This window comes from Aotus nancymaae, unplaced genomic scaffold, assembly GCF_030222135.1.
Source record: "Aotus nancymaae isolate 86718 unplaced genomic scaffold, 86718_ANA_hifiasm-v0.15.2.pri h1tg000016l, whole genome shotgun sequence".
Lineage (NCBI taxonomy): Eukaryota > Metazoa > Chordata > Mammalia > Primates > Aotidae > Aotus > Aotus nancymaae.
In genome coordinates, this window is record NW_026988428.1 from 34,630,668 (window position 1) to 34,658,402 (window position 27,735).

Sequence of the window (27,735 nt, forward strand, 5' to 3'; positions counted from 1 at the left end):
TCAGTCAGCTGCAGGAAGGAACTCTGAACCTGAGATTTCTTTATTAAGTAGGGGTCTCTCATAGAGGCTAGAACATCTGAAAATAAACTTCTCAAAGATTAGTATAAATCAAATACGAATTCACTCAAAAATCATCAAACGTGCAAGGACATAAACCACCATAAGTGAGAATTGGCAGAAACAATACCGTCAACTCAATAAATGCTAGGGAAAAAAGTATTTGATTAAATCCAGCACCTACTAATAAATACATTTATACCAAAAATGAATAAAAATGGGCTTCCCTAGCATATATAGACTTTTAGAACTTAACTATGTAGAAGATAGATCACCACTGCCCAGATTCTAGACTGGTCACTACCTGGTGCACATGTGTAATTGATATGAATAGCATTGCAAAGACTTTGGAAACTGAACTGACATTGGAACCACAACCTACAGAAGGATGGTCAGAACTTGTGGCCTGGACACAACCAGATTGATAACTTCTAAAACAAGAATGTAGGCTAGGTGTGTGGTATGGTTCATGCCTCTAGTCCTAGCACTTCAGGAGGCCGAGGTGGGAGGACTGCTTGAGCCCAGGAATTGGAAGCCAATCTGTATAACATAAGGAGATCCCATCTCTCTCTACAAAAAAAATACAAAAATTAGCTAGGCATGGTAATGTGCACCTATAGTCCCAGTTACTCAGGAGGCTGAGCGGGGAGGATCACTTGAGCCCAACAAGTTGAGGCTTCAGTGAACCATGATCATGCCATGCATTCCAACGAGTGAGAGTCCCTGACTCAAATATACACATGCTCATGCAACAAGAATATAAAACATTTTTTGCAGTATTTAAACAAGACCCAGAGTCTGATAGCATAATATTGAAAGTGTCCAAAATTACTTTTGGTATCAAAGAATAAGGAAAAATCTCAACTTGCATGGGAAAAGAGTGTCAACAAAAGCCAACTCCTAGATGACACAGATGTTGGAATTATGTGACAGGGACTTTAAAGAAGCCATTATTAAACTGTTCCAACAAGTAAGAGTGAATTTCATTGAAATGAAAGGTATAAACTGTCAGCCAACAATAGATGACATAAAGAGAATGAAATAGAGATTTCAGAGCTGAAGAATACAGTAACAGCTAAAACCTCACTGGATGGGTTCAACAGTAGAATGGAAATGAGAGAAGAAACAGTTGGTCAACTTTGAAGTTTATTCAATGGATATTATCCAATCTGAACACAGAAAAGAGATTGGAAAATTATCTAATTCTCAGGGACCTGTGAGACAATATCTAAAGATCTAACAACATTTAATGTCACTGAAGTCACAGAAAGAGAGGAAAAAAGTATAGTGAAGAAAAAATATTGAATAGCTGCAAAATTACCAAATTTGGTGAAATATGTAAACCTAGAGATTCAAAAACCCCAGCAAGCTCTAAACAGGATAAACACAAATAAGTAATTGCCCAGACTTACCAAAGACAAAGAAAAAATCTTGTGAGTAGCCAGAGAATAATGGAACATTACTTACAAGACAACAGTGTCAATGACTACAGAGTGCTCATCAGAAATTGTGGAGGTGAGAAGAGAATGGAATAGCATTTGTAAAGTATTGAAAGAAAAAAGAATTATCTCCCAGGGTTTGGCACCCAAAATGAAATGAAATGAAAAGAAAAGAATGATCAAAATTCTGTATCTACTGAAAACATCCTTCAGAATTGGAGGTCAAATAAATATTTTCATAAAGGAAAACTAAGGGAAATCATTGCCAGCAGACCTCCTATAAAACAACCAAGAAAATTCTTAGAAAGAAACTTAAGGAATGAAGAAACAGCAACAGAAACATCTGCAAATATAATAGATGGTTCCTCTCCTATTGAATTCTTTAAAACAGGGGTCCCTAAGCCCCAGGCCATGGACTGGTACCTTGTTAGGAACTGGGCTGTGCAGCAGGAGGTGAGTAGCAGGTGAGCAAGCATTGCCACATAGGAATGTGAAACCTGTTGTGAACTGCACGTGCAAGGGATCTAGTTTGGGTGTTCCTCATGAGAATCTAATGTCTGATGATCTGAGGTGGAACAGTTTCGTCCTGAAACCATCCCCTGACTTCCCTATCCATGGAAAAATTGTCTTCCATGAAACTGGTCCCTGGTGCCAAAATGGTTAGGAACCACTGCTTTAAAATATATTTGATGGCTGGGCACAGTGGCTCATGTTTGTTTGTAATCCCAACACTCTGGGAGGCCAAGGCACGTGGTTCACCTGAGGTCAGGAGTTCGAGACCAGCCTGGCCAACATGGCGAAAGCCTGTCTCTATTAAAAAATTAGCTGGGTGTGGTGGCACGTGCCTGTAATCCCAGCTACTTGGGAGGCTGAGGCAGGAGAACTTGAACCCAGGAGGCGGAGGTTGCAGTGAGCCGAGATTACACCATTGCACTCCAGCCTGGGCAACAGAGCGAGACTCTGTCTCAATAAATAAATAAGCGAGACTGTCCAAATAAATAAAATAAAAATATATTTGATGGCTGAAAACAGAAATTACGACATTCTGATGGGGTTTTCAACATATGCAGAGGTAATAGATAAGACATTTACAACATAAAGAAGGAAAGATAAACAAATCTAATATGGTGGTAAGGTTTCTACATTCCACCTGAAGTGGTGGTAAAATACTAATTCTATGCAGACTGTAAAAAGCTATGTATCTATCTATATACCCCTAGAGCAACTACTAAAACTTTGTAAAAAAATTTAGTCAGATATATCAGTAGATAAATTAAAATGAAATTTTGCAAAGTCTTCAAGTAATCTAGAATAATGCAGGTGTAGGAACACAGAGAATTTTAAAAATAGAATAAATAGAAAGCAAATAATAAACTGGAAGATCAGCCAAGATTACAGATGGCCAAAACTCACCAATTAAAAGCCAATTGTGAAAGTATAGATCAATATTCTTCATGAGTATAGACAAAAAATCCTCCACAAAATATTAAACTAAATCCAACAACATATAAAAGGTGTTATATTCCATGACCAAGTAGGATTTATCTCTGAAATGCAAAATTGGTCATATTATATGAACAGAATCAAAACAAAAAACATCATCTCAAGACACAGAGAAAACATTTGACAAAAATCCAGTACCTTTTTTTTTTTTTTTTTTTTTTTGAGACGGAGTTTCGCTCTTGTTATCCAGGCTGGAGTGCAATGGTGCGATCTCGGCTCACCGCAACCTCCGCCTCCTGGGTTCAGGCAATTCTTGTGCCTCAGCCTCCTGAGTAGCTGGGATTAAAGGCACGCGCCACCATGCCCAGCTAATTTTTTGTATTTTTTTAGTAGAGACGGGGTTTCACCATGTTGACCAGGATGTTCTCGATCTCTTGACCTCATGATCCACCCGCCTCGGCCTCCCAAAGTGTTGGGATTACAGGCGTGAGCCACCGCACCCGGCTTTTTTTTTTTTTTTCAAAGACGGGGTTTCACCATGTTGGTCAGGCTGGTCTTGAACTCCTGACCTCAGGTGATCCGCCCATGTTGGCCTCCAAAGTGCTTGGATTACAGGTGTGAGCCACCATGCCCGGCCAAATCTGGTACCCTTTCATGTTAAAACTGTTCAGCAAACAAATAGAAGGCTGCTGCTTCAACCTGATAAAGAGAATCTACAAAAACCTACAACTAACATTCTAAGAAAGTAACGTGGATGTCCGCTCTCACCACTTCTAAAGATTGTACTCAGAGAATTAGTCAAGAAATGAAGTAAAAGACATCCTGATTTGAAAGGACTAAGTAAAATACTTTGTACATGACATTATCTTATATATACAAAATCATAAAGAATCTAATCAACAAGTTCCAGCAAGGTTGTAGGATATAAGATCAATATAACAAAAATCAACTGTATTTCAATATATAAGGAATGAATAATCCAAAAGTGAAACTTAAAAACAATTCTGTTTACAATAACAAAGTATAAAAGGTTTAAAATTAAATTTATAAATTTAAATTATACTTAGATATCAATTAACAAAAGAAGCAGAACACATATACTGGAGACCAGGCACAGTGGCTCACGCCTGTAATCCCAGCACTTTGGGAGGCCGAGGTGGGTGGATCAGGAGTTTGAGACCAGCCTGGCCAACATGGCAAAACCCCATCTCTACGAAAAATACAAAAATTAGCCAAGTGTAGTGGTGCTCGCCTGTAGTCCCAGCTGCTCGGGAGGCTGAGGCAGAAGAATCGCTTGAACCAGGAAGGTGGAGGTTGCAATGAGGTGAGATTGTGCCACTGCACTCCAGCCTAGGTGACAGAGCTCTGAGACTCCGTCTCAAAAAAGGAAAGAAAAGAGATCTAAATAAGTGAAAAGACATCTCATGTTAATTGATCAAAAGCCTAAATATTAAGACAACCCAATTAAAAAATGAACAAGGGGGCCAGGCACAGTGGCTCACACCTGTAATCCCATCACATTGGAGGCCAAGGTAGGTGGATCATCTGAGGTCAAGAGTTCAAGACCAGCATGGCCGACATGGTGAAACCCTGTCTTTACTTAATCCAAGATGGCTGATCATTAGCAGCTCGGGATTGTAGCTCCCAGAGAAAGCGCACAGAACGAGAGGACGCTACACTTTCAGACGAATTTTTGTTACCCATGGACCAGAAGATTCCCAGCGGAGGAGCCCCACGGGTCACCAGGGCAACTCTTGTGGCCAGCGTGGCGGTTTTGCCAGCGCCCCGGCGCGGCGGTTCTTGCTGCAGAGTAAACGGGACTGGGTCCCCTTTTGATCTATGTTTGGAGCTCCTGGAATGCAGAGTTGCCCATTTATCTGATTGAAGAAGGGACTCAAGAGGGAAGCCAGACCAGAGATTCCTGGGCACAAAAGCACCATGAATCTTAATGCTGCTGTTTTGGCGGGTGCAGTGAGTTGCTCAAATTTCGGGGCTGGGAATCAACAAGTTGGACTTCCACTCAGAGACGTAATTTGAAAGTAGGTGATTACAGAGACAACAGGTGGATGAACTTACAATGATGGGAAGAAACCAGTGTAAAAAGGCTGAGAATACCCAAGATCAGAATGCCTCTCCTTCTACACAGTTCCTAATCAACAAGAGAACAAGGCCTGATGGAGAAGGAGTGCGTTCCATTAACAGATTTAGGCTTCAGAAAGTGGATAATAAGGAACTTTAGTGAGCTAAAAGAACATGTTCTAGTTCAATGTAAAGAAACTAAGAACTTTGAAAAAAGGTTTGATGAAATGCTAATGAGAATTAATCAAGCAGAAGAAAGGATATCAGAGGTTGAAGACCAACTTAATGAAATGAAATGAGAAGACAAGATTAGAGAAGAAAGAGTAAAAAGGAATGAGCAAAGTCTACAACTTAGAGAGGAATATAAGTGAATTAATGGAACTGAAGCCAAGAAATATGGGACTACGTGAAAAGAAGGCAGGACAATACTCAACTCCAGCTAATCCAGAGAACATCACAAAGATACTCCTCAAGTGGAGCAACTCCAAGACACATAATCGCTAGATTCACTAGGGTTGAAATAAAAGAAAATTCTAAGGGCAGCTAGAGAGAAAGGTCATGTTAACCGCGGTTAACATGATAAAGGGAAGCCTATCAGACTCACAGCAGACCTCTCACCAGAAACCATACAAACTAGAAGATAGTGGGGGTCAATATTCAATATCCTCAAAGAAAAGAATTTTCAACCCAGAATCTCATATCCCGCCAAACTAAGCTTCATAAGCGAAGGAAAAAGAAAATTTTTGCGAACAAGCAAGCACTCAGAGATTTCATCACTACCAGGCCTGCTTTACAAGAGCTTCTGAAAGAAGCACTACAAACAGAAAGGAACAACCAGTATCAGTCATCCCAAAAACTTACCAAAACGTAAAGAGTATCTCTATAATGAAGAATCTACATCAACTAATGGGCAAAATAGCCAGCTAGCATTAAATGACAATATTGAACTCACAATATCAATATTAATTCTAAATTTAAATGGATTAAATGCCCCAATCAAAGACACAGGTAAATTGAATAAAAAGTCAAAACCCATCAGTACGCTGTATCCAGATCTATTTCACAAGCAACGACATACAAAGACTCAAAACAAAGGGATGGAGGAAGATTCACCAATTAAATGGAGAGCAAAAAAACCCAAAAAACAAAAAAACAGGAGCTGTAACTTTTGTCTCTCACCAAACAGACTTTAATAGTAACAAAGACTAAAAGAAACAAAGAAGGACATTACATAATGGTAAAAGGATCAATGCAACAACAGGAGTTAATGATTACTTATAAAGAGACCTGGACTCCCACACAATAATAGTGGGAGATTTTGACACCACATTGTTAATATTCGACGGATCAACGACATAGAAAATCAGTAGGGACATCTATAATTTGAACTTAGACCTGGAATAAGTAAACTTAGTGAATATTTAGAGAATTCTCCACCCAGGTCCACAGAACATACATTTTTCTCAGTATCACATTACACCTATTTTGAAAGTGACCACATAATTGGAAGTAAATCACTCTTCAGCATTTGCATAGCATTTCACAGACTTAAATGAAATATTAGTTGGCTGTCTGTTTGTTACTTTCTTCCCTTATTCCTTCCTGTCTCCGTTGTTAAGCACAATTATCAGCATAAAAGAGGTTTTTAATACCTATTTTTAGATTGCATTCCAGCCCGAGCAATAGAGCAAGAATCCTGTTCTCTCTCCCCCTTTTTCTTTCTCTTTCTTTCTTTCTCTCATAAAAAACAAAAAAAACCCAAAAAAATAAAAATAATAATGATCAGTACAGGAATAAAACAAAATTGAGACTAAAAATAAAAAAATAAAAAAAAATTAGCTGGGCATGGTGGCGGGCGCTTGTAATTCCAGTTACTAGGGAGGCTGAGGCAGGAGAATCGCTTGAACTGGGAGGTGGAAGCTGTAGTGATCTGAGATTCCACCATTACACTCCAGCCTGGGCAATAAGAATGAAACTCTCTCAAAAAAAAAAAAAAAAGTTGAACAAGGGATTTGAATAAAAATTACTCCAAAGAAGATAAATAAATGACTAGTAAACCTATGAAAAAATGTTCATCATTTATCTTTTTTTTTTTTTTGAGACGGAGTTTCGCTCTTGTTACCCAGGCTGGAGTGCAATGGCGCGATCTCGGCTCACCGCAACCTCCGCCTCCTGGGTTCAGGCAATTCTCGTGCCTCAGCCTCCTGAGTAGCTGTGATTACAGACACGCGCCACCATGCCCAGCTAATTTTTTGTATTTTTAGTAGAGACGGGGTTTCACCATGTTGACCAGGATGGTCTTGATCTCTTGACCTCGTGATCCACCCGCCTCGGCCTCCCAAAGTGCTGGGATTACAGGCGTGAGCCACCGCGCCCGGCCATGATTTATCATTAAGGGAATTGAAAATCAAAATTGTGAAATACCACTTCAGACGCACTAGGATAACTAAAATAGAAAAAATGGCTAATAATAAATGTTGGTGATGATATGGAGAAATTAAAAGTCTCATACACTGCTGGTAAGAATGTAAAAATAGGACAGTTGCTATAGAAAACAGTCTGGCAGTTCTTCAGAATACTAAGTTACCATATGACCCACTACTTCCTATGCTAGTTACATGCCCAAGAGAAATAAAAATATACATTTATATGAAAACTTGTACCTGAATGTTCATAGCAGCATTGTTTATAATAGCCAAAGCATGGAAACAACCCAAATGTCTATTAACTGATGAATGGATAAACAAAATGTGGTATATTCATAAAATGGAATATTTTTACTTAGCAATAAAAAAGCAATGAAGTGGCAGGGGTGGGGGAAAAAAGCAATGAAGTATTGATACATGCTACAACATGGATAAACCGTGAAAATATTAAACTAAGCCATTTACAAAAGATTGCATATTATATGATTCCATTTATATGAAATGTCCAAAATAGACAAATTTATAGAAACAAAGTAGGCAAGTGGCTGCTTAGAGCTTGGGAGAGGGAAAAGAAGAATGGGATTGACTGCTAATAGGTGCCAAGTTTCTTTTAGAGGCACAAAAATGTTCTAAAATTAGATTATCATGGTGGTTGCACAACCCTGTTAATATACTAAAAAACACTGAATTGGATGCTTAAAAGAGTTAGTTGTATGGTATGTGAATTATATTTCAAAGCCATTTTTCTTTAAAAAGACAAAATTATTAGAATGGATTTTTAAAATGACTCACTTCAAAAATAATATAGCTAGTCTAAAGTAGAAGGATGGTTAAAGACATACCATGAAAACATTAATTAAAAAAAAGAATGGGGCTATATTAATGTCACATAAAATAGACTTCAGAATAAAGAAAATCTGCAGAGATAAAGAGGGGACATTACATAATGATAAGAATTCACCAAGAATACATTATTCAAATGTGCATGCATCTAACAAAAGAGCTTTAAAATATATGTATCAAAAACTAATAGGGCAGGGCCCAGTGGCTCACACCTGTAATCTCAGCCCTTCCAGAGGCCAAGGAGGGAGGATTGCTTGAGCCCAGAAGTTCAAGACCAGCCAGGGCAATAGTAAGATGGTGTCTCGTCACAAAATTAGTTAGCCAGGTGTGGTGGTGTGTGCCCCTTGGTCCCAGCTGCCCAGGAGTTGGAGGCTGCAGTGAGCTATGATTGAGCCACATCATTCCAGCAAGTGACAGAGCAAAACCCTATCTCCAAAAAGAAAGTAACAGAACTGAAAAGAAATAAACAGGTCCGCAGTTACAGTTGATGACTTCAGTAAACCTATCTCAGGATTCTTTTTTTTTTTTTTTTTTGAGACAGAGTCTCACTCTGTCACCCAGGCTGGAGTGCAGTGATGCTATCTTACCTCAGTGCAACCTCCACCTCTTAACTATTCTCCCGCCTCAGCCTCCTAAGTAACTGGGACTACAGGTGCCCACCATCATGCCTGCTAATTTTTTTTGTATTTTTAGTAGAGACTGGGTTTCACTATGTTGGCCAGGCTGGTCTCGAACTCCTGACCTTGTGATCCACCTGCCTTGGCCTCCCAAAGTGCTAAGGTCACAGGCATGAGCCACCACACCTGGTCAACAAGATCTAATTTTTTTTTGTTTTTGAAATGGAGTCTCTCTGTGTTGCCCAGGCTGGAGTGCAGTGGCACCTGGGTTCAAGCAATTCTTCTGCCTCAGCCTCCTGAGTAGCTGGGAATATAGGCATCCACCACCATGCCTGGCTAATTTTTGTGTTTTTAGTAGAAACAGGGTTTCACCATGTTAGCTAGGCTGGTCTCGAACTCCTGACCTTAGGTGATCTGCCCACCCTGGTTTCCCAAAGTGCTGGGATTACAGGTGTGAGCTCAGCCTAATTAATATTTTTATAACACTTGACCAAGCAGTTATAGAATGAAGAAAGTCTGCCAAAAAATACCACATTCTGGGTCATAACTAATCTTAACACATTTAAAAGAACTGAAATCATGCACAGTATGTTCTCTGATGATGCTGGAATTAGAGTTGAATAATAGGTATAGGAAGGCCAGGCATGGTGGTTCATGCCTGTAATCCCAGCACTGTGGGAGGCCGAGGTGGGCAGATTGCTTGAGCCCAGGAGTTTGAGACCAGCCTGGGCAACATAGGGAGACCTTGTCTCTACAAAAAAATACAAAAAATGAGCCAGGTGTGGTAATGCACACCTGTAGTCCCAGCCACTCGGGAGGCTGAGGTGGGAGTCACTTGAGCCTGGGAGATTAAGGCTGCAGTGAGCCATGATTGTGCCACTGTACTCCAGCCTGGGTGACAGAGTGAGACCCTGTCTCCTTTTGTGATTCTTAACTTACTGTGAACAAATGGTTCTTAAGTAGGGAATGTCTGTATAGTAAATCTTCTTAATACTTTCAAGCATGAATAATTAGTTCTTTCCAGTGTGGTTCTTACAGACATTTGCAGGGTTACCATGTTTTCCTTTCTTATGAACACTCCCATTTTTACACTGAATTTGGAGCTTTCAGGTCTTGCCCTTAACAAGCACAGTCAGATATAAATAATCCCAGTTACCTGGGAGGCTGAGGCGGGAGGATCACTTGAGCCCAAGAAGTCAGGGTGGCAGCGAGCCATGATCATGCCACTGTACTCCAGCCTGGGTGACTTTGTCTCAAAGAAAAGAAAAGAAAAAATAATAAATTTCTTTAGTTTCACCAGATTGAACCAGTTTTGGACCCAAATAAGAAAGGCTCTAACTATTGAATAATAGGATGATTTACTTTTTGGAAATAGTGGGTGCCTTTTTCCTGGAAATAGAGATTGTTAGGAATTTTAGAAAGGAAATTCCTCCATGACTTAGGAGGTTGGCGAAGATAACATAAAGGAGCCCTTTTAATTCTAAGGATTTTCTTTCTCCATTGTGATTCTTTTTTGTTTTCACACAAGTATTTCAGTTTTCTCATTTTTCTATAGTGAACATAGAATTCTCGAGTAAGCATTTCTTTTTTTTCAGAAGCAAACAATGTGTATTGCCTACTTTTTCCTCCACCCCCAATTTTTTTTTTTTTTTTTTGAGAGAGTCTCACTCTGTCGCCCAGACTGGAGTACAGTGGCACGATTTCCTCTCATTGTAGCCTCCGCCTCCTGAGTTCAAGTGATTCTCCTTCCTCAGCCTCCCAAGTAGCTGGGATTACAGGTGTGAACCACCATGCCCGGCTAATTTTTGCGTTTTTAGTAGAAACGGGGTTTTGCCGTGTTGGCCAGGCTGGTCTCAAACTCCAGATCTCAGGTGATCTGCCTGCCTCGGCCTCCCATGGTGCTGGGATTACAGGCATGAGCCACCGTGCTCATCCCCAGTCGTTTTGAAAGACCTTTCTTTTCAGCAAGGAATACTTTTTCCATCCCTTATTCCTGTCATTAGGAATAATAACTTGTTTCACCAAGTCTGAGGGATACCCATGGGATCATATTTACCTCTTTTTGTTAAAATAAGCAATTTTATTCATCACTGATACTCTATGCGTTTTATAGTAGTATTTCTTATGTCTTTCATTTGGAGAACTGATTTTATGGGGTTTTGTGGGGTTTGTTTTTTGTTTCTTTTGAGACAGTCTTATTCTGTTGCCCAGGCTAGAGTGCAGTGACATGATCTCCACTTAATGCAACCTCCGCCTCCCAGGCTCAAGCAGTTCTCCTACCCTAGCCTCCGAGTAGCTAGAATTACAGATACGGATCACCATGCCCAGCTAATCTTTGTATTTTTTAGTAGAGATGGGGTATCACTGTGTTGGCCAGACTGGTCTCAAACTCCTGACCTCAAGTGATCTGGCAGCCTCAGCCTCCCAGAGTGCTGGGATTACAGGTGTGAGCCACCGTGCCCAGCCCTCTTCACTCTTTAAACTAATATGTAACTAGCCTAGAGCACATCATAATAGTATGTGCTAAATAAAAGGATTCTTTGGAATAATAGTTTAAGTGGCTGGTAGATTACTGTAGCTTTTACCTGAGACTGAAAAGGTTTTAGAAATTTATTTTTGTGGCCGGGCATGGTGGCACATGCCTGAAATCCCAGCACTTTGGGAGGACGAGACGAGATTACTTGAGGCCATAAGTTCAAGACCAGCCTGGCCAACATGGTGAAATGCCATCTCTATTAAAAATACAAAAATTAGCTGGATGTGGTGGCTCATGCTTGTGGTCCCAGCTACTTGGGAGAAGTGTCTTTTTGTAAAGTCATTCACATTACCAGTGTTTGTTTTTTTACAGAAAAATTTTGAAAGACTTATCTTCTGAAGATACACGGGGCAGAAAAGGAGACGGAGAAAATCCTGGAGTTTCTGCTGTCACTTCTATGTCTGTTCCAGCTCCCATCTATCAGACTAGCAGCGGACAGTACAGTATGTACAGGAATCAATTTCCACATTATAAACATACAAAACCTGACTTTTCTGTAGAAAGAAGTGGTGTTAGAAAAATTGTCATACTTTATAATAGTGATGATTTATTAAAGGACGTTTTCAGCCAGGAATAATGAGAAGTACTTTTTCAGCATTATTTCATTTATTCCTACAACAACTTTGTGACATATGCACTTACATAGGCAGTTATAAATGTATGAGGGAACTGAGACCCACAGCATTAGATACTGGATTTTTTTTTTTTTGGAGACAGAGTCTTGCTCTGTCACCCAGGCTGGAGTGCAGTGGCACTATCTCGGCTGACTGCAACCTCCACCTTTCAGAAGTGATTCTCCTGCTTCAGCCTCCTAAGTAGCTGTGGTTACAGGTTCCTGCCATTACACTTGGCTAATTTTTGTATTTTTAATAGAGTTGGGTTATTGGCCAGGCTGGTTTAGAACTTCTGACCTCAGATGATTCCTCCTGCCGCGGCCTCCCAAAATGCTGGGATTACAGGTGCCACCATGCCTGGCCTAGATACTGTTCTTGAAGTCACATAGCTTGTATATGATGGAGCTAGGATTCAAAATTAGATTTGTCTGAGTCTACACATATAATTTTACCTCAAACTGTACTGCATCTTACAAATTTTTCTTTTGGACACCAGCCAGTTATGTCTATTATCTTAATTCCAGCAGAAATTACTGTATGAAAGATTAAACATAAATGTTGACTTTTCAGTGTGAGCTTAAGGAAATTTGGATCAGAAAGAGGATAGAGATTGTTTTGCAGTGTGATTTACAGAGTTCCCACCATAAACAATAAGGAACTGATCAACTAATAGAACACTAAATTTGCATATCTAAAAGTGTTGCTATGAATATTAGTCAGTACACAGAACGAAGTGAGCACCTATTGGTTTATAGCATCCCACCTGGGGGCTAGGTAAAGTTATAAAGGAAGCAAATGTGGTCCTAGCCTTCGAGAGGAAAGCTTAGAGTCAGGAGTCAGAGTGATAGAACAGAAATACCTACACAAACAAATATATATATCCTCACTGATGATCGACAGCAGTCTATGGAGTAGTAACTTGTATTTAGGTTAACACGTAGGTCTTTTCCCCAGTAATTTAGTGAATGAGGTCTACTGGTTTATTAAAATGACATTTGGCAAAATTAACAAGGTAATAAATTAACCATCTATTTTTAAGTTTAATTTCTAGTTTTGCTTCCAATATTTTTTTAATGAAAAATTTCAACTACACAACAAAGTTGAACAAATTACACACACATACATATCTTTTTTCAAACTTTTTTTTGGCTTTTGTATCTTTAGCTCACTGATACAGAAATAGGATGAAAGTGGTATTTAATGTAATATACATTTAGATCTGTTTTGTTCATTCTTTTGTTTTTTTGAGATGGAGTCTCGTCACCCAGGCTGGAATGCAGTGGCACAATCTTGGCTCACTGCAACCTCCACCTCCCAGGTTTAAGTGATTGTCCTGCCTCAGCCTCCAGAGTAGCTGGGATTACAGGTGTGTGCCACAACACCCAGCTAATTTTTGTATTTTTAGTAGAGACAGGGTTTCACCATGTTGGCCAGGCTGGTCTCAAACTCCTGACCTAAAGTGATTCACCTGCCTCAGCCTCCCAAAGTGCTGGGATTACAGGCGTGAGGCACCCATGCCCCTGCCTATTCATTAAAAATATTTATTGTTTTCAGGAGGCTGAGGCAGGAGAATTGCCTGAACCCAGGAGGCAGAGGTTGCGGTGAGCCGAGATCGCGCCATTGCACGTCAGCCTGGGTAACAAGAGCGAAACTCCGTCTCAAAAAAAAAAAAAAAAAAAATTATTGTTTGATTTATTTACAGTAAAATTCACTCTTTGGGGAGTTTAAATCTATGATTTTTGACAAATGTGTAGAATAGTTTAATACCATCAATCGAAATGTAGTTCTATCACCCTAAGGAATTTACTTGTGCTGCCCATTTGTTATTACCGCCTCCACTCCTAACATTAATCTTTAAGTCTCATTCAGTTTTGCCACAATGTGTATGTCCAATCTGACCACCTCTGGCCATCTCTAACCACCACCACCTTGGTTTAGACTCTGATCTGAATTACTGGAGTAGGCATCCAGTTGGTCATCTTGCTTCCATTCTTGCTCCAATCATCAGTTTTTCATACTGTGGCCAAAGTGATTTATTTAAGATGTCAACTAGATCACATCACTCCTGCTTAGAATCCTCTATTGACATCTTATCACACTTAGAATAAAATCTCAGTCTTACAAGGCATTATATTTAGGATCTGCCTACCACTCTGACCTCGTCTCCTGCGACTTGATGGCATTCTGACCACCCAGCTTCCTATACTGTACCTCAGACACACGAAGCTTGTTTCTGCCTCAGAATCTCTGGAGTTGTCACTGCTCATGCCTGGCATGTTCTCCCAGATCCTTACATGGCTTGCATCCTATGCCCCTGCTCTGCTTAAGTGTCACCTCCACAAAGAGATCACTCTTTTTCAAACATGTGTCTCCTCCCTTTAGTTTTCATTAACCACCTGTATTTTTCTTTATAAATTTACATATAATTAAAAGACAGTATATCTTAATTATAGATTGTATGTATGTAATAATTATAGATTAGCTTATTATCTGTTTTCCCCACTAGAATATAAGGTCCTTAAGGGAAAGAACCTTATTTGTTTCATTCACAACTACATCTTCGACATATAGGACCTGGCAAGTAGTAGGCTTTCAGTTACGTTTGTTATGAATAAATGAATTAAAGAATATATATAGAATACCTCTTGAGAAACTGGGAGCCAGCCACGCTGGCTCACGCCTGTAATCTCAGTACGTTGAGAGGCTGAGACTGGAGGATTGCTTGAAGCCAGGTTCAGGACCAGCCTTGGTAACATAGCAAGACTGTGTCTACAAAACAGTAAATAAATAAATGAAGAATTAGCTGGGCATTGTGGCATGTGACTAATCCCATCTACTCAGGAGGCTGAGGTGGGATCTCTTGAGTCCAGGAATTTGAAGTTACCGTGAGCCGTGATTATACCACTGCACTCCAGCCTGGACAACAGAGCAAGACCAGTCTCAGGAAAAGAAGAAAGAGAGAAAGAGAGAGGAAGGAAGGGAAGGAGGGAAGAAAAGAGTGAGGGAGGGAAGAAAGAAAGAGAGAAAGGAACGGAAGGAAGGCAGGAAGGTAAGCACTGGTTGCAAGGAAAGAAACTTGGAAGCAGAGATCGGAGGTAGTGGGGACGTTCACAGGTATCATTGAAATAAGTGTAGTACAAATTAGTATTCAGGGCAACATGGGCCCTTAGAACTTTGTATGATAATGGGAATGTTTCATATCTGCATTGTCCCAGAATAGTAGCCACTAAACCATGTATGACTATTGATTGCTTGAAATGTGGCTGGTGGGAAACTGATATTTTAATTTTGTTTAATTTTAGTTAATTTAAATAGCCACATGGGGCTAATGGCTACCCTATCGGACAGCTCAGTTTTAGAATAAATACAGCACATTAACAGGTAAATACATATGTTAAGAACAGGAAGTTGCAAAAATGAAAATATGTATAAACATATTTAATATCAAAACATTGGCATCTACAGGTATGTATTTTGATGTAAAAGTATTGCGGTTTTTGCCACTCAACGTAATGGCCAAGTCTGATACTGATAAAGTCTTTTGTAAGCACAGGAAAATAATGGGAAGGATGTGCACCAAAAATAATTACCTCAGGATGGGGCTAAAGGGGGCCAATGAAATACAGATAGATAATGGGACCTTTAATTTTATTTATGTTTATACTTGTATAAATAAAAGTGTGTGTATATATAAAATCATGTGTTGCAGGGAAGAAGATTGAAACTAATTGCTAATATAACTTCAGAGCAAATCTCGGCCTGGTGTGGTGTGTCACGCCTAATCCCTGCACTTTGGGAGGCCAAAGTGGGAGGATCACTTGATTTCAAGACCAGTCTGGGCAATCAATATAGGGAGACCATATCTCTATAAAAAATTTAAAAATTAGCTGAGCGTGGTTGTGTGCATCTATAGTTCCAGCTACTTGGGAGGCTGAGGTGGGAGGATTGCTTGAGCCCAGGAGGTAGAGTGCAGTGGTGAACCAGGAGCACACCACTGCACTCCAGCCTGGGTGACAAGTGAGACCCTGTCTCAAAAAAAAAAAAAAAAAAAGCCAGCATATCTCTGTATCTAACATTTTTAAATAAATATTTTGAAAAACTCATAAATTAAATTTGGGGCAATTGGGGAGGGATAATTATGAACTCATGAAAAAAATTATTTTTCCATCAAAATACACACACATGTATTTTGGCTTCCTGGTAGCCAAAGCATAAAAGAAAAAAAAAGTTTCATAATTTTTTTTTTTTTTTGGAGACGGAGTTTCGCTCTTGTTACCCAGGCTGGAGTGCAATGGCGCGATCTCGGCTCACCGCAACCTCCACCTCCTGGGTTCAGGCAATTCTCCTGCCTCAGCTTCCTGAGTAGCTGGGATTACAGGCACGTGCCACCACACCCAGCTAATTTTTTTGTGTGTTTTTTAGTAGAGACGGGGTTTCACCATGTTGACCAGAATGGTCTCGATCTCTTGACCTCGTGATCCACCCACCTCGGCCTCCCAAAGTGCTGGGATTACAGGCGTCAGCCACCGCGCCTGGCCAAACTTTCATAATTTTAATCTGAAAAGAGGGTATAGAGATGAGGCATTAGATTCTGAAGATTAAATGTTTTCTATTTGGTCATGCCTTATGAACATTTCATTTAAGGGCTGAGGGGAAAGCATGAACACAGGTATAATCAGTGAAAAAATGTTTGTGGGAGCTAAGTACTGTTTTCTACACAGTGGCTTTCTGGTATCTTTATTAGTGATCTTCACTAGGAAGTGAATGAATAGATTATATTTCTTTTTTTTTTTTTTTTTGAGATGGAGTCTCGCTCTTGTTACCCAGGCTGGAGTGCAATGGCGCGATCTCGGCTCACCGCAACCTCCGCCTCCTGGGTTCAGGCAATTCTCCTGCCTCAGCCTCCTGAGTAGCTGGGATTACAAGCACGCGCCACCGTGCCCAGCTAATTTTTTTGTATTAATAGAGACGGGGTTTCACAATGTTGACCAGGATGGTCTCGATCTCTCGACCTCGTGATCCACCCGCCTCGGCCTCCCAAAGTGCTGGGATTACAGGCTTGAGCCACCGCGCCCGGCCATAGATTATATTTCTTAACTATCACTTAAATAAATATCTTAATACCATGTAATACATTTAACAGTGGTACCACTAGAAAATGGAGCCAAGAAACAGTATAAAGAATACTTCTCATTATATAACCTTTTATTCTATTGAATTTTTTCCCATAAGCATGTTATCTAAGCATGTTATCTATTAAAAAATATTTTAAAGTAATAACCTTTTTAATGCTTTTGACTCAAAATTACAAACTGTGTTTGTATTTCCTTTTTCTTTTTTCTTTTTTTTTTTTTTGAGACGGAGTTTCGCTCTTGTTACCCAGGCTGGAGTGCAATGGCACAATCTCGGCTCACCGCAACCTCTGCCTCCTGGGATCAAGCAATTCTCCTGCCTCAGCCTCCTGAGTAGCTGGGACTACAGGCTACGCCACCATGCCCAGCTAATTTTTGTATTTTTAGTAGAGACGGGGTTTCACCATGTTGACCAGGATGGTCTCGATCTCTTAACCTAGTGATCCACCCGCCTCGGCCTCCCAAAGTGCTGGGATTATAGGCGTGAGCCACCGCGCCCGGCCTTCCTTTTTATTTTTTCTTAAAAATTAGCTACCATGGGGTCAAGAGCTGTGGCTCATGCCTGTAACCCCAGCACTTTGGGAGGCTGAGGCAGGTGGATCACCTGAGGTCAGGAGTTCGAGACTAGCCTGGCCAGCTTGGAGAAACCCCATCTCTACTAAAAATACAAAAATCAGCCAGGCATGGTGGCACATGCCTGTAATCCCAGCTACTTGGGAGGCTGAGGCCTGAGAATGGCTTGAACCTGGGAGGCAGAGGTTGCAGTGAACTGAGATTGTGCCACTGCACTCCAGCCTGGGTAACAGAGTGAGACTCCATCTCAAAAAAAAAAAAAATTAGCTATCAGTGCCCTCTTTTAATGCCTCAGAATTGCTACGACAACATTAGCAATTAGCAACTATGGAGTTCAAGTATTTGTGCTGTTTTTAACTACTCAGTTATATAACTTGAGATTAAATTTAAGGTGGTGCATCTGAAGTATAAAATTTTTATAAAGAAATGCTGTTTCATTCCTTTTACATGTAGTTCACCTAAAGTAGTTAGCACTTACCAAGCAGAACTGCATTCATATCTGTTTTAGTAAACAGTGTTTGTGGGTTTTTTGCCACTCATTTGAATTAGTGTATTGTATAACCTTACAATGGCTATTTTCTCTTTTTGATTAAAGTTGCCATTGCCCCAAATGGAGCCTTACAGTTGGCGAGTCCAGGCACAGATGGAGTACAGGGACTTCAGACATTAACCATGACAAATTCAGGCAGTACTCAGCAAGGTACAACTATTCTTCAGTATGCACAGACCTCTGATGGACAGCAGATACTTGTTCCCAGCAATCAGGTGGTTGTACAGAGTAAGTATGCTTAACTGTCTGCAGAAGGTGTCCTAACACTCAAGAGACACTTACCAACTAACTCATTCACTTTTTTTTACCATCTAGCTGCATCAGGAGATATGCAGACATACCAGATCCGAACTACACCTTCAGCTACTTCTCTGCCACAAACTGTGGTGATGACGTCTCCTGTGTCTCTTACTTCTCAGACAACCAAGACAGATGATCCCCAATTGAAAAGAGAAATAAGGTTAATGAAAAACAGGTAGGTCGTAAAATCACACTGCCAGAGTGGGTAATGTTTTTACAAATCTCAAAACATAACCAGATGTTAACTGGAATTGTATGCAGTCATGAGCTGCATAACAATGTTTAAGTAAATGGGAATGACAGTGATCCCATAAAATTATAATGGAGCTGAAAAAGTCCTGTGGTAATGTCATAGATATTTGTGGCAGTGCTGTGTAAATAAACCTATTGTGCTGCTAGTCATATAAAAGTGTAACACATGCAGTTATGTGTAGAACATAATACTTGATACTGATAATAAATAACTATGTTACTGGTTTATAAATTTACTATGCTTTTTATCATTAAAGTGTATGCCTCCTACTTATTAAAAAAAAGTTAACTGTAAAACAGCCTCAAGGCAGCCCCTACAGGAGGTATTCCAGAAGGCGGCCTTATTATCATTGGGCAACAGAGCAAGACCCTATCTCACAAAGAAAGAGAGAATGACAGCTCCCTGTGTGTTATAGCACCTGAAGACCTTCCAGTGGGATAAGGTGTAGAGGTGGAAGACAGTGAGATTGATGATCCTGACCCTAGGCTAATTAGCCTAGGCTAATGTGTATGTTGATGTCTTAGTTGTTAACAAAAAAATTCAAAAAGTAGAAAAGTTAAATTTGGTTTTTGTGTGTTTTTTTGAGACAAGGTCTCACTCTGTCACCCCACACTGGCGTGCAGTGGCACAACATTGGCTTACTGCAACCTCTGCCTCCTGGGCTCAGGTGATCCAGCTTAGCCTCCAAAGTAGCTGAGACTACAATTGCACACCACCACACCCAGCTAATTTTTGTATTTTTTTTTTTTTTTGTAGAGATGGAGTTTTGCCATGTTACTTAGGCTGTTATCAAACCTGGGCTCAAGTGATCCATCCACCTCCCTCAGCCTTCCAAAATGCTGGGATTATAGGTGTGAGCCATGTGCCCAGCCTAAAAATAAAATTTAAATTAGCTAGTACAACCACTATGAAAACCAGTATAGAGATTTCTTAAAAAACTAAAAATAGAAATCCACCCAAAGGAAAAGAAATCAATATATGAAAGGGTTACCTGTACTCATAAGTTTATTGCAGCACTATTCATGCACAATAACTAATAGAAAGAATCACCCGATGTGTCCATCAGTGGATAAATGGGAAGAAAAATCATGTTGTTTGCAGCAACATGGTTGGAACTGAGGGTCATTATCTTAAGTGAAATAAGCCAGGCACAAAAAGAAAAATATCATGTTCTCACTTATATGTGGGAGCTAAAATATTTGAACACATGGAGGTACAGAGTGGAAAAATAGGGCTGGGCACAGTGGCTCATACCTGTAATTACAGCACTTTGGGAGGCCAAGGCGGGAGGATCGCTTGAGGCGAGGAGTTCAGCAGCAGCCTGAGCAACATACCCATTGCTACAAAAAATAAAAAATTAGCCAGGTATGGTGGTGCGTGCCTGAAATCTCAGCTACTTGGGAGGCTGAGGTGGGAGGATTGCTTGAGCCCAGCTGGTTGAGGCAACATGATATTTAGCTTGGGCAACAGAGCAAAACCCTATCTCAAGAAAAAAGAGAGAATGGAAAAATAGATAACAGACTGGGAAGGGTGAGGGGCAAGGAGGAAGATGAAAAGGTTAAAGGATGTAAACCTATATATAGTAAGTTAAAAGGAACAAATTCAGTGTTTCATAGCAGAGTAGGATGACCATACTTAACAAAAACCTATTATGCTCAGGTGATGGACACCCTGAATACTCTGACTTGATCACTACACATTTTTGTCATGTAGCCCATAAATATGCAGAAAAAAATTTACTAGGAAAAAAACATACAGGCCTGGTGGGCTGGATCACTTGAGCCCAGGAGTTTGAGACCAGCCTGGGCAACATAGGGAGACCCCATCTTTACAAAAAATAGAAAAAATTAGCCAGATGTGGTGGAGGCAAGAGAATCACTTGAACCCAGGAGTCAGAGGTTGCAGTGAGCCAAGATCATGCCACTGTACTCCAGCCCAGGCAACAGTAAGACTCTGTCTCAAAAAAAAAAAAAAAACAAACACTAAACCCCACAAAACACTGTAAAAGACTACTCAATCTTACTAGTAATCAAAGAAATGCACATTAATGCTACACACTTACATACCCTTTACACCCACCCGATTGGCAAAAATTTTAAAGTCCAACCAAGAGTTGGCAAGGATTTGGAGCAATGGTCAGGAATTCATAGATACTGCTATAGGAGCGTAAATTGGTGCAGCCACTTTGGAAATTAATTAGGCCTTATCTTGTACAGTTGACATGGATGTACTCTGTGACCCAGCTGTTTTAGACTATGTGACTGAGAGAAACTTGCAGGAAGTATGTATAAGAATTTTTATAACAGCAAAAAATCAAGAAACAACCTTAAGATTCATTGATAACAGAATAGGTACATGTTGAGCCTAAACATAAAAATGGGGGAAAAAGAATAGGTACATAAATTGTGACTGTATTTATACAATGGAATGTTTATTTGTAATGATTGAATAATCATTTCAACGTGAGTAAATCTTAGAAAAATTAAGTTGAGTGAAAAAAAGTTGCAACAATACACAAAGAATTATATAATTTTAGAAAATAAACTAAATGATATGTAGTTTTAGGGTCATATACATATATACTACAACTATAACAATAAGCAATGAAGGCTGGGCATGGTGGCTCACACCTGTAATCCCAGCCCTTTGGGAGGCAGAGGTGGGCTGATCAGCTGAGGTCAGGAGTTTGAGACCAGCAGCCTGGCCAACATGGAGAAACCCCGTCTACTAAAAATACAAAATTAGCCAGGCTTTGGTGGTGCATGCCTGTAATCCAAGCTACTCGAGAGGCTGAGGCAGAATTGCTTGAACCTGGGAGGTGGAGGTTGTGGTGAGCTGAGATCACACCGTTGCACTCCAGCCTGGGCAACAAGAGCGAAGCTTTGTCTCAAAGGAAAAAAAAATTTTTAAATAAGCAGTGAGATGTCACATGGCAAAAATTACAAAGTGGTAATACTGACTGTCTTTGGGCATATAAGGAAACGGGTACCTCACATATATTACTGAGGGAAATACAGAGTTTTATGGTATCTACTTGCCCCAACATTTCTACTTGTATGTAACAAAAGATACCGTAAACAGACTTAAAAATAAGTCTCTTAACTGGGAAAAATATTTGCAACTTTTATATGAAGAGAAAGAATTACAAGATGTATAGATATATAAAGATTGATTTCTGTAAATAAGAGACTTAACAGAAGGAAGCAGGTCTGTGAAAGATGGCCTTGTAAACATGAAATGATACCAAACTTTGTGCATAATCAGGGAAATGGTAAAGCAGTGAGATTTCACTTTTTGTCAGCCACTAGACCAGCAATTTTAAAATGTTCATAACATAACAGGTACTCTCATGTACTGCCCATGGGAATGTAAATGACACAAATACTCTGGAGGACAATTTGGTAAATCTTTTTCCCCCCAGCTCTGGGATTTTTTTTTTTTTTTTCATTTTTTCACCCTTATTTCTCTGTACTTCAATGGATATAAATTGGCACTGTCTCTGGACTTTAAGTGAATATAGCTTGTGATCCTGCAAGAAATACATGTGACAAGGGGCATGTAAAGAATGGAGGCTGAGCAGGTGGCTTACTCCCGTAATCCCAACACCGTGACCAGGAGTGAGACTAGCATAGGCAACAGAATGAGACCTCATCTCTACAAAAATAAAATAAAATTAGCTGGTGTGGTGGTATGTGCCTGTAGTCACTGCACTCAGCCTGGGTGACAGAGTAAGACCCTGTCTCAAAACAAAAGAAGAAAAAAGAAAAGGAATGTTTACTGGAAGCCGCTTAAAAACCTGTTTGTTAACTCCAACAGAGCTTAAATGTAAAATAAATAAGTAAAAGTCTTTTTGTGAGGGGACAGTTAAACTGTGTTATATTCATATTACAGATTTTGCACAGTGCTTTTAAAAGTATAGATTTGTACTAACAAAGCAAGTTGCAAATAATATCTGCATATATAGCATAAAAATCTTAATACTGTGTTTTCTTTTCTTTTTCTTTTTTTTTTTTTTTGAGACAGAGTCTTGCTCTGTCGCCAGGCTGGAGTACAGTGGTGCAGTCTCGGCTCATTGCAACCTCTGCCTCGTGGGTTCAAGTGATTCTCCTGCTTCAGCCTCCAGAGTAGCTGGGATTACAGATACGTGCCACCAGGGCTAATTTATTCTTTCTGGTTTGACTCTGGGAGATTTTTTTTTTTTTTTTTTTTGACTCTTGGATCTTTTTTTTCCCTTTTTTTGATTTTTATTTTTGTATTTTTAGTGGAGATAGGGTTTCACCATGTTGGCCAGGCTGGTCTCAAACTCCTGACCTCAGGTGATCCGCCCGCCTCACCGTCTCAAAGTGCTGAGATTATAGTCATGAGCCACCACACTCAGCTAATACTTCCTATTTCTATATGTATATATAACTTACATGTGACTTCACAGAAATGTTCTACGACATGCACAGAAATATTTGCTCAAGCATTGTTTGTAATTTGAACATAAATAACAGAAATTATGTGTCACAAGTTAACCAGAGGACCTATAATTTCACTCTTTGGTATTTATTCAAGAGAAATGAAGCCTGTCTACATAAAAAAGTGCCTATGCAGCTAACCCTAGAAACAGCCCAAGAGACTGGATAAACAAATGGTGGTTACATTCGTACAGTGGAATATGCCCAGCAACGTAAAGGAACAAACCACCATGCAGCAACGTGGATGAACCTCAGTGATGTGCTGAGTGAAGGGACACAAGAGTACATAGTGTGTGACACTTACATGAGGTTCTAGAATAGGAAAAAACTAATCTCTGGTGATAAAAATCAAAACAATAGTTGCTTGGAAGGGGACTGACCAGGAAGGGGCAGCAGGGAGTTTTCTGCCTGGAACTACGTTCTGTTATCTTGACAGAGGTTTGGGTTATACAGGGGTACACAATTGCCAAAACTGACTGAATTCTACACTTAAGATCTATATATTCGCTATGTGTAGATGATACTTTTTAAGTTTTTAAATGATGAAGGAAGTGACCAGGGAGAATTACTGAAGAACATTTACCATTTAAAGAAGGTGAAGTTTTTTCTAACATTGTTTTTTAAATGCTCATATTTAGAGAAGCTGCTCGAGAATGTCGCAGAAAGAAGAAAGAATATGTGAAATGCCTGGAAAACCGAGTTGCAGTCCTGGAAAATCAAAATAAAACTCTAATAGAAGAGTTAAAAACTTTGAAGGATCTTTATTCCAATAAAAGTGTTTGATTCTTAAGAAAGAAAATATTTTTGTGGACTTCCATAAAAATTAAATGGATTTCTTAGTGGAGTTTTATAAATTAAAGGTCAAAAATGAAGCTTTTTATTTAGGCTTTTCCAACTCAAGGATAACTATCTTATGCACGATATCTAGTAACAGAGGAGAAAGTGGAAAATGACCTCAAGGAAGCTATGGGCACAACTGGAAACTTTGTAGAAATTAAACATATTCAAGAAGCAAGAAATGAACTTTCAGCAGTCTAAATTTTCTAAGTAACCAATAGTTGCCAATCCAAAATGGCAGAGAAGATGAAATTTGATAAACTAAATTTTTAAAAATAAATTAATTTACCCTATAGGTTTGCATTTCTGTTTGCTGAAATTTACCTTTTTTAGTTTTATATATATATATATATATATGTGTGTGTGTGTGTGTGTGTGTGTGTGCGCGCGCGCACGCACACGTGCATGCTTGTGTATTTTATTTCTGCCAATACTAATTTACAAAAATAAGAGAAAACTTAGTACATTACTAAATATATAAAATATGTGTTCTGATTATGTATACTTGTTCTCATGTCAGGTCTTTTAAGTGGGTTTTTTGAAATTTGTTTATTGGACTTGAATGGATTTTTGAGACTGAGTTAATTATTTTTGAGGTTTTATCCTAAAAGGCATCTAAGGTACATGAATGGAGTGTGGTGATTTTATAACTTTTTTTTATCAGAATGGAAAGAGAACTGTTTAAAAGTGATACTTTTAAGTAGTTGGTCTTTTTGCTCACTCTGGTAATGGTGATTTTCTACAAATATATAATAAATTGTTTTTTTGATTCTATATTCTGTATGCAGTTGAATAGCCATTACTTATTCTGCTGTGCTTTAATAGAATGGAATGTTTACAGGCCCTTAAAATATTATTTTTTAAAAACCTTCTAAAGATGCATACCAAAGTTTTTCCAAGACAATTTTATAATCAATTTAATGTAGGGTTTATCAGATTCTATAATAGTATGGTTATTAGGGCAGTTTTATGTTAGAGACTATTTTGTAATGTAGTGAATGGTACCTTTATAAGAAAAATGACTGCCAATATATTTTTATAGCTAATCTTTATAAATTCTAATGTTGTTTTTAATGATTATTTTAAATGTTTATATAGTTTAGTAAAATTTGCATCTCAAAGTATCATTTTTATATTATGGGAAGTTTTCAGATTAGCTAAGATTTGCACTGTAAATTTTGTATGCAGTTTATCTAAAATTCAAAAATATTGTTGGTACACCAGTGTTTAACATCTGTATTCCGATTTGTATACAGTTTGAAGTTGTACTGCAAAACTATTGTGTGCTTCTTACACAGTATGTATCATATTGTCATCTGTGAAATTAAAGAACATTTGATAGTCTGCTGAATGTAAAATATAATGCTTGGTATATGAATGATAATCTTGCTGGCAGCCATGCTGTTAATTATCCTAATGCTATGTAGAAATCTTCACTTAACTGATACATTTGTGTTTGACCCTCCTGATGAAATTTCTCATTAAAAGGGTCTTTTAAAATGGGACTCTGTTGACTTGGCAGCACTTTATGAAAAGAAAAAAAGTTTAATCACCAGGGGGATTACTTTATCACTTACGACCTTATGTAAAGCCAGAATCTCAAACTGGTGGCTCATTAGACCTAAGAATATGAGGAGATGTGAGGTCACTGGGTTGTCAAGAGTGTTTCAACAGTTAATATATTATTGGGTAAACACCATGCTTGACTACAACAGAGATAGCCGAGCTCTTAGTGCCGTAACAGCGGGACATCTGCAAATACTTACAAACTCCTCTTCCTTCAGACTTCTGGGGTGTTGCTCACTAGACCCAGTTACTTACTCTAGCTGTATGAAACAGGCTAGGGCAAATCATTAATGGTTCCATAAATGCATAACAAATTATTTTCCTGGATGTTTTTCTAATTGGAATCCACTGTGGGGATTATCACATTTTAAGATTATTATAGTCCAAACATGAAATTAGACTTCAAAAATGCAAAAGATCAGTCAAATTATTTCCTTAGTTCAACTTACTATTTTACATAAGTATTTACTTATGAGTAAAAAGATTTACTCATTTGTATGTTACATTGATGGAAATAGATTATTGTCCACAAATACATCTAGGGCATATAAGATATTTCTTTAATATTGAACAGAGCAGGAAGAATGGGCATTTTTTAGCTCTTTGAAATTCTTACTATATTTGTTTATTCATTCAGCAATTATTATTATTTTTTGAGATGGAGTCCCACTCTGTCACCCAGGCTGGAGTGCAATGGTGCAATCTCGGCTCACTGCAACCTCTGCCTCCTGGGCTCAAACGATTCTCCTGCCTCAGCCTCTCACGTAGCTGGGATTACAGGCACGAACCACCACGACCAGCTAATTTTTGTATTTTTAGTAGAGATGGGTTTCACCATGTTAGCTAGGCTGGTCTCAAACTCCTAACCTCATGATCCGCCCACCTCGGCCCCCCAAAGTGCTGGGATACAGATGTGAGGCACTGTGCCTGCCCGCCCCCCTTTTTTTTGAGACGGGAGTTTCACTTTTGTTGCCCAGGCTGAAAGTGCAGTGGTGTGATCTTGGCTTACTGCAACCTCCACCTCCCGAGTTCAAGCAATTCTCCTGCCTCAGCTTCCCTAGTAGCTGGGATTACAGGTGCTTGCCACCACGCCTGGCTAATTTTTTTGTATTTTTAGTAGAGATGGGGTTTTACTATGTTGGCCAGGCTAGTCTTGAACTCCTGACCTCAGGTGATCCACCACCTCAGCCTCCCAAAGTGCTGGGATTACAGGCAGGAGCCACTGCACCGGGCTTCATTCAGCAATTATTGTATTGCAATTACTAGGTTAAATCTGCATTCTTCTCCAGTTAAAATATGGGGGCACAGGAGGGATATAAAAATGTGTATTAGGCCAGGCAGGTGGCTCACACCTGTAGTCCTAGCACTTTGGAAGGCTGAGGCATTGGGATTGCTTGGGGCCAGAAGTTCGAGACCAGCCTGGGCAACATGGTGAAACCCTGCCTCTACAAAAAATGCAAAAATTAGCTGGGCAGTGTGGCATGAACCTGTAGTCCCAGCTACTCAGGAAGCTGAGGTAGGAGGATAGCTTAAGCCCAGGAGGTCGAGGCTACCATGAGCTGTGACTGCACAACTACACACCAGTCTAGGTGACAGCAGGACCATGTCTCAAAAAAAAAAAGTATATTATGGCTTGGAATCATATAATCAGTTGTCATGATGGCAGTTCAGATTCCCAGAAAGGATGCTGTAAAATTGATAGAGTGAGTGAAATTTGACTAAGGGCTTGACAGCTAATTTAAAGGAAAAATCACAGGTTATAGTAAAACAAAAAAATGTCATAGCTTTACAAAGTACATCAGAACCTAATCATATAATAATCATTACATGATTTACTCTGTTGTACAAAGTAGGGTGTTTTGTTGTTACTGTTTTGAGACAGTCTCGCTCTGTCGCCCAGGCTGGAGTGCAATGGCACAATCTTGGGTCACTGCAACCTCTGCTTCCTGGGTTCAAGCAATTCTGCCTCAGCCTCCCAAGTAGTTGGGATTACAGGTATGCTTCACCATG

The 27,735-nt window shown here is 39.4% G+C and overlaps 2 protein-coding genes across 16 annotated transcripts in view; one reads left to right on the forward strand and one right to left on the reverse strand.

Annotated features, from left to right (window-relative positions):
• ATF1 (activating transcription factor 1) overlaps positions 1–25,664 on the forward strand; it is a 70,553-nt gene extending 44,889 nt beyond the window's left edge. For all 6 annotated transcript variants that reach the window (XM_012441280.3, XM_012441282.3, XM_012441283.3 and 3 more), the window contains 4 exons: positions 11,753–11,883; positions 18,355–18,537; positions 18,625–18,784; positions 23,961–25,664. In XM_012441280.3, the coding sequence (XP_012296703.1) occupies positions 11,753–11,883; positions 18,355–18,537; positions 18,625–18,784; positions 23,961–24,105 (619 nt within the window). In that variant the 3' untranslated portion in view covers positions 24,106–25,664. The remainder of the gene's footprint in view (positions 1–11,752; positions 11,884–18,354; positions 18,538–18,624; positions 18,785–23,960) is intronic.
• Positions 1–27,735, reverse strand: part of SLC11A2 (solute carrier family 11 member 2) — a 207,973-nt gene that overhangs the window by 45,750 nt on the left and 134,488 nt on the right. For 7 of the 10 annotated variants that reach the window (XM_064377083.1, XM_064377084.1, XM_064377086.1 and 4 more), the window contains 2 exons: positions 14,697–14,823; positions 10,377–11,934 (listed from right to left, as the gene is read on the reverse strand). The gene's annotated coding sequence lies outside the window, so the exon portion shown is untranslated. Of the gene's footprint in view, positions 1–10,060; positions 11,935–14,696; positions 14,824–27,735 lie in introns of those variants that run through there. The other 3 variants (XM_064377078.1, XM_064377079.1, XM_064377077.1) reach the window with 3 other exon arrangements.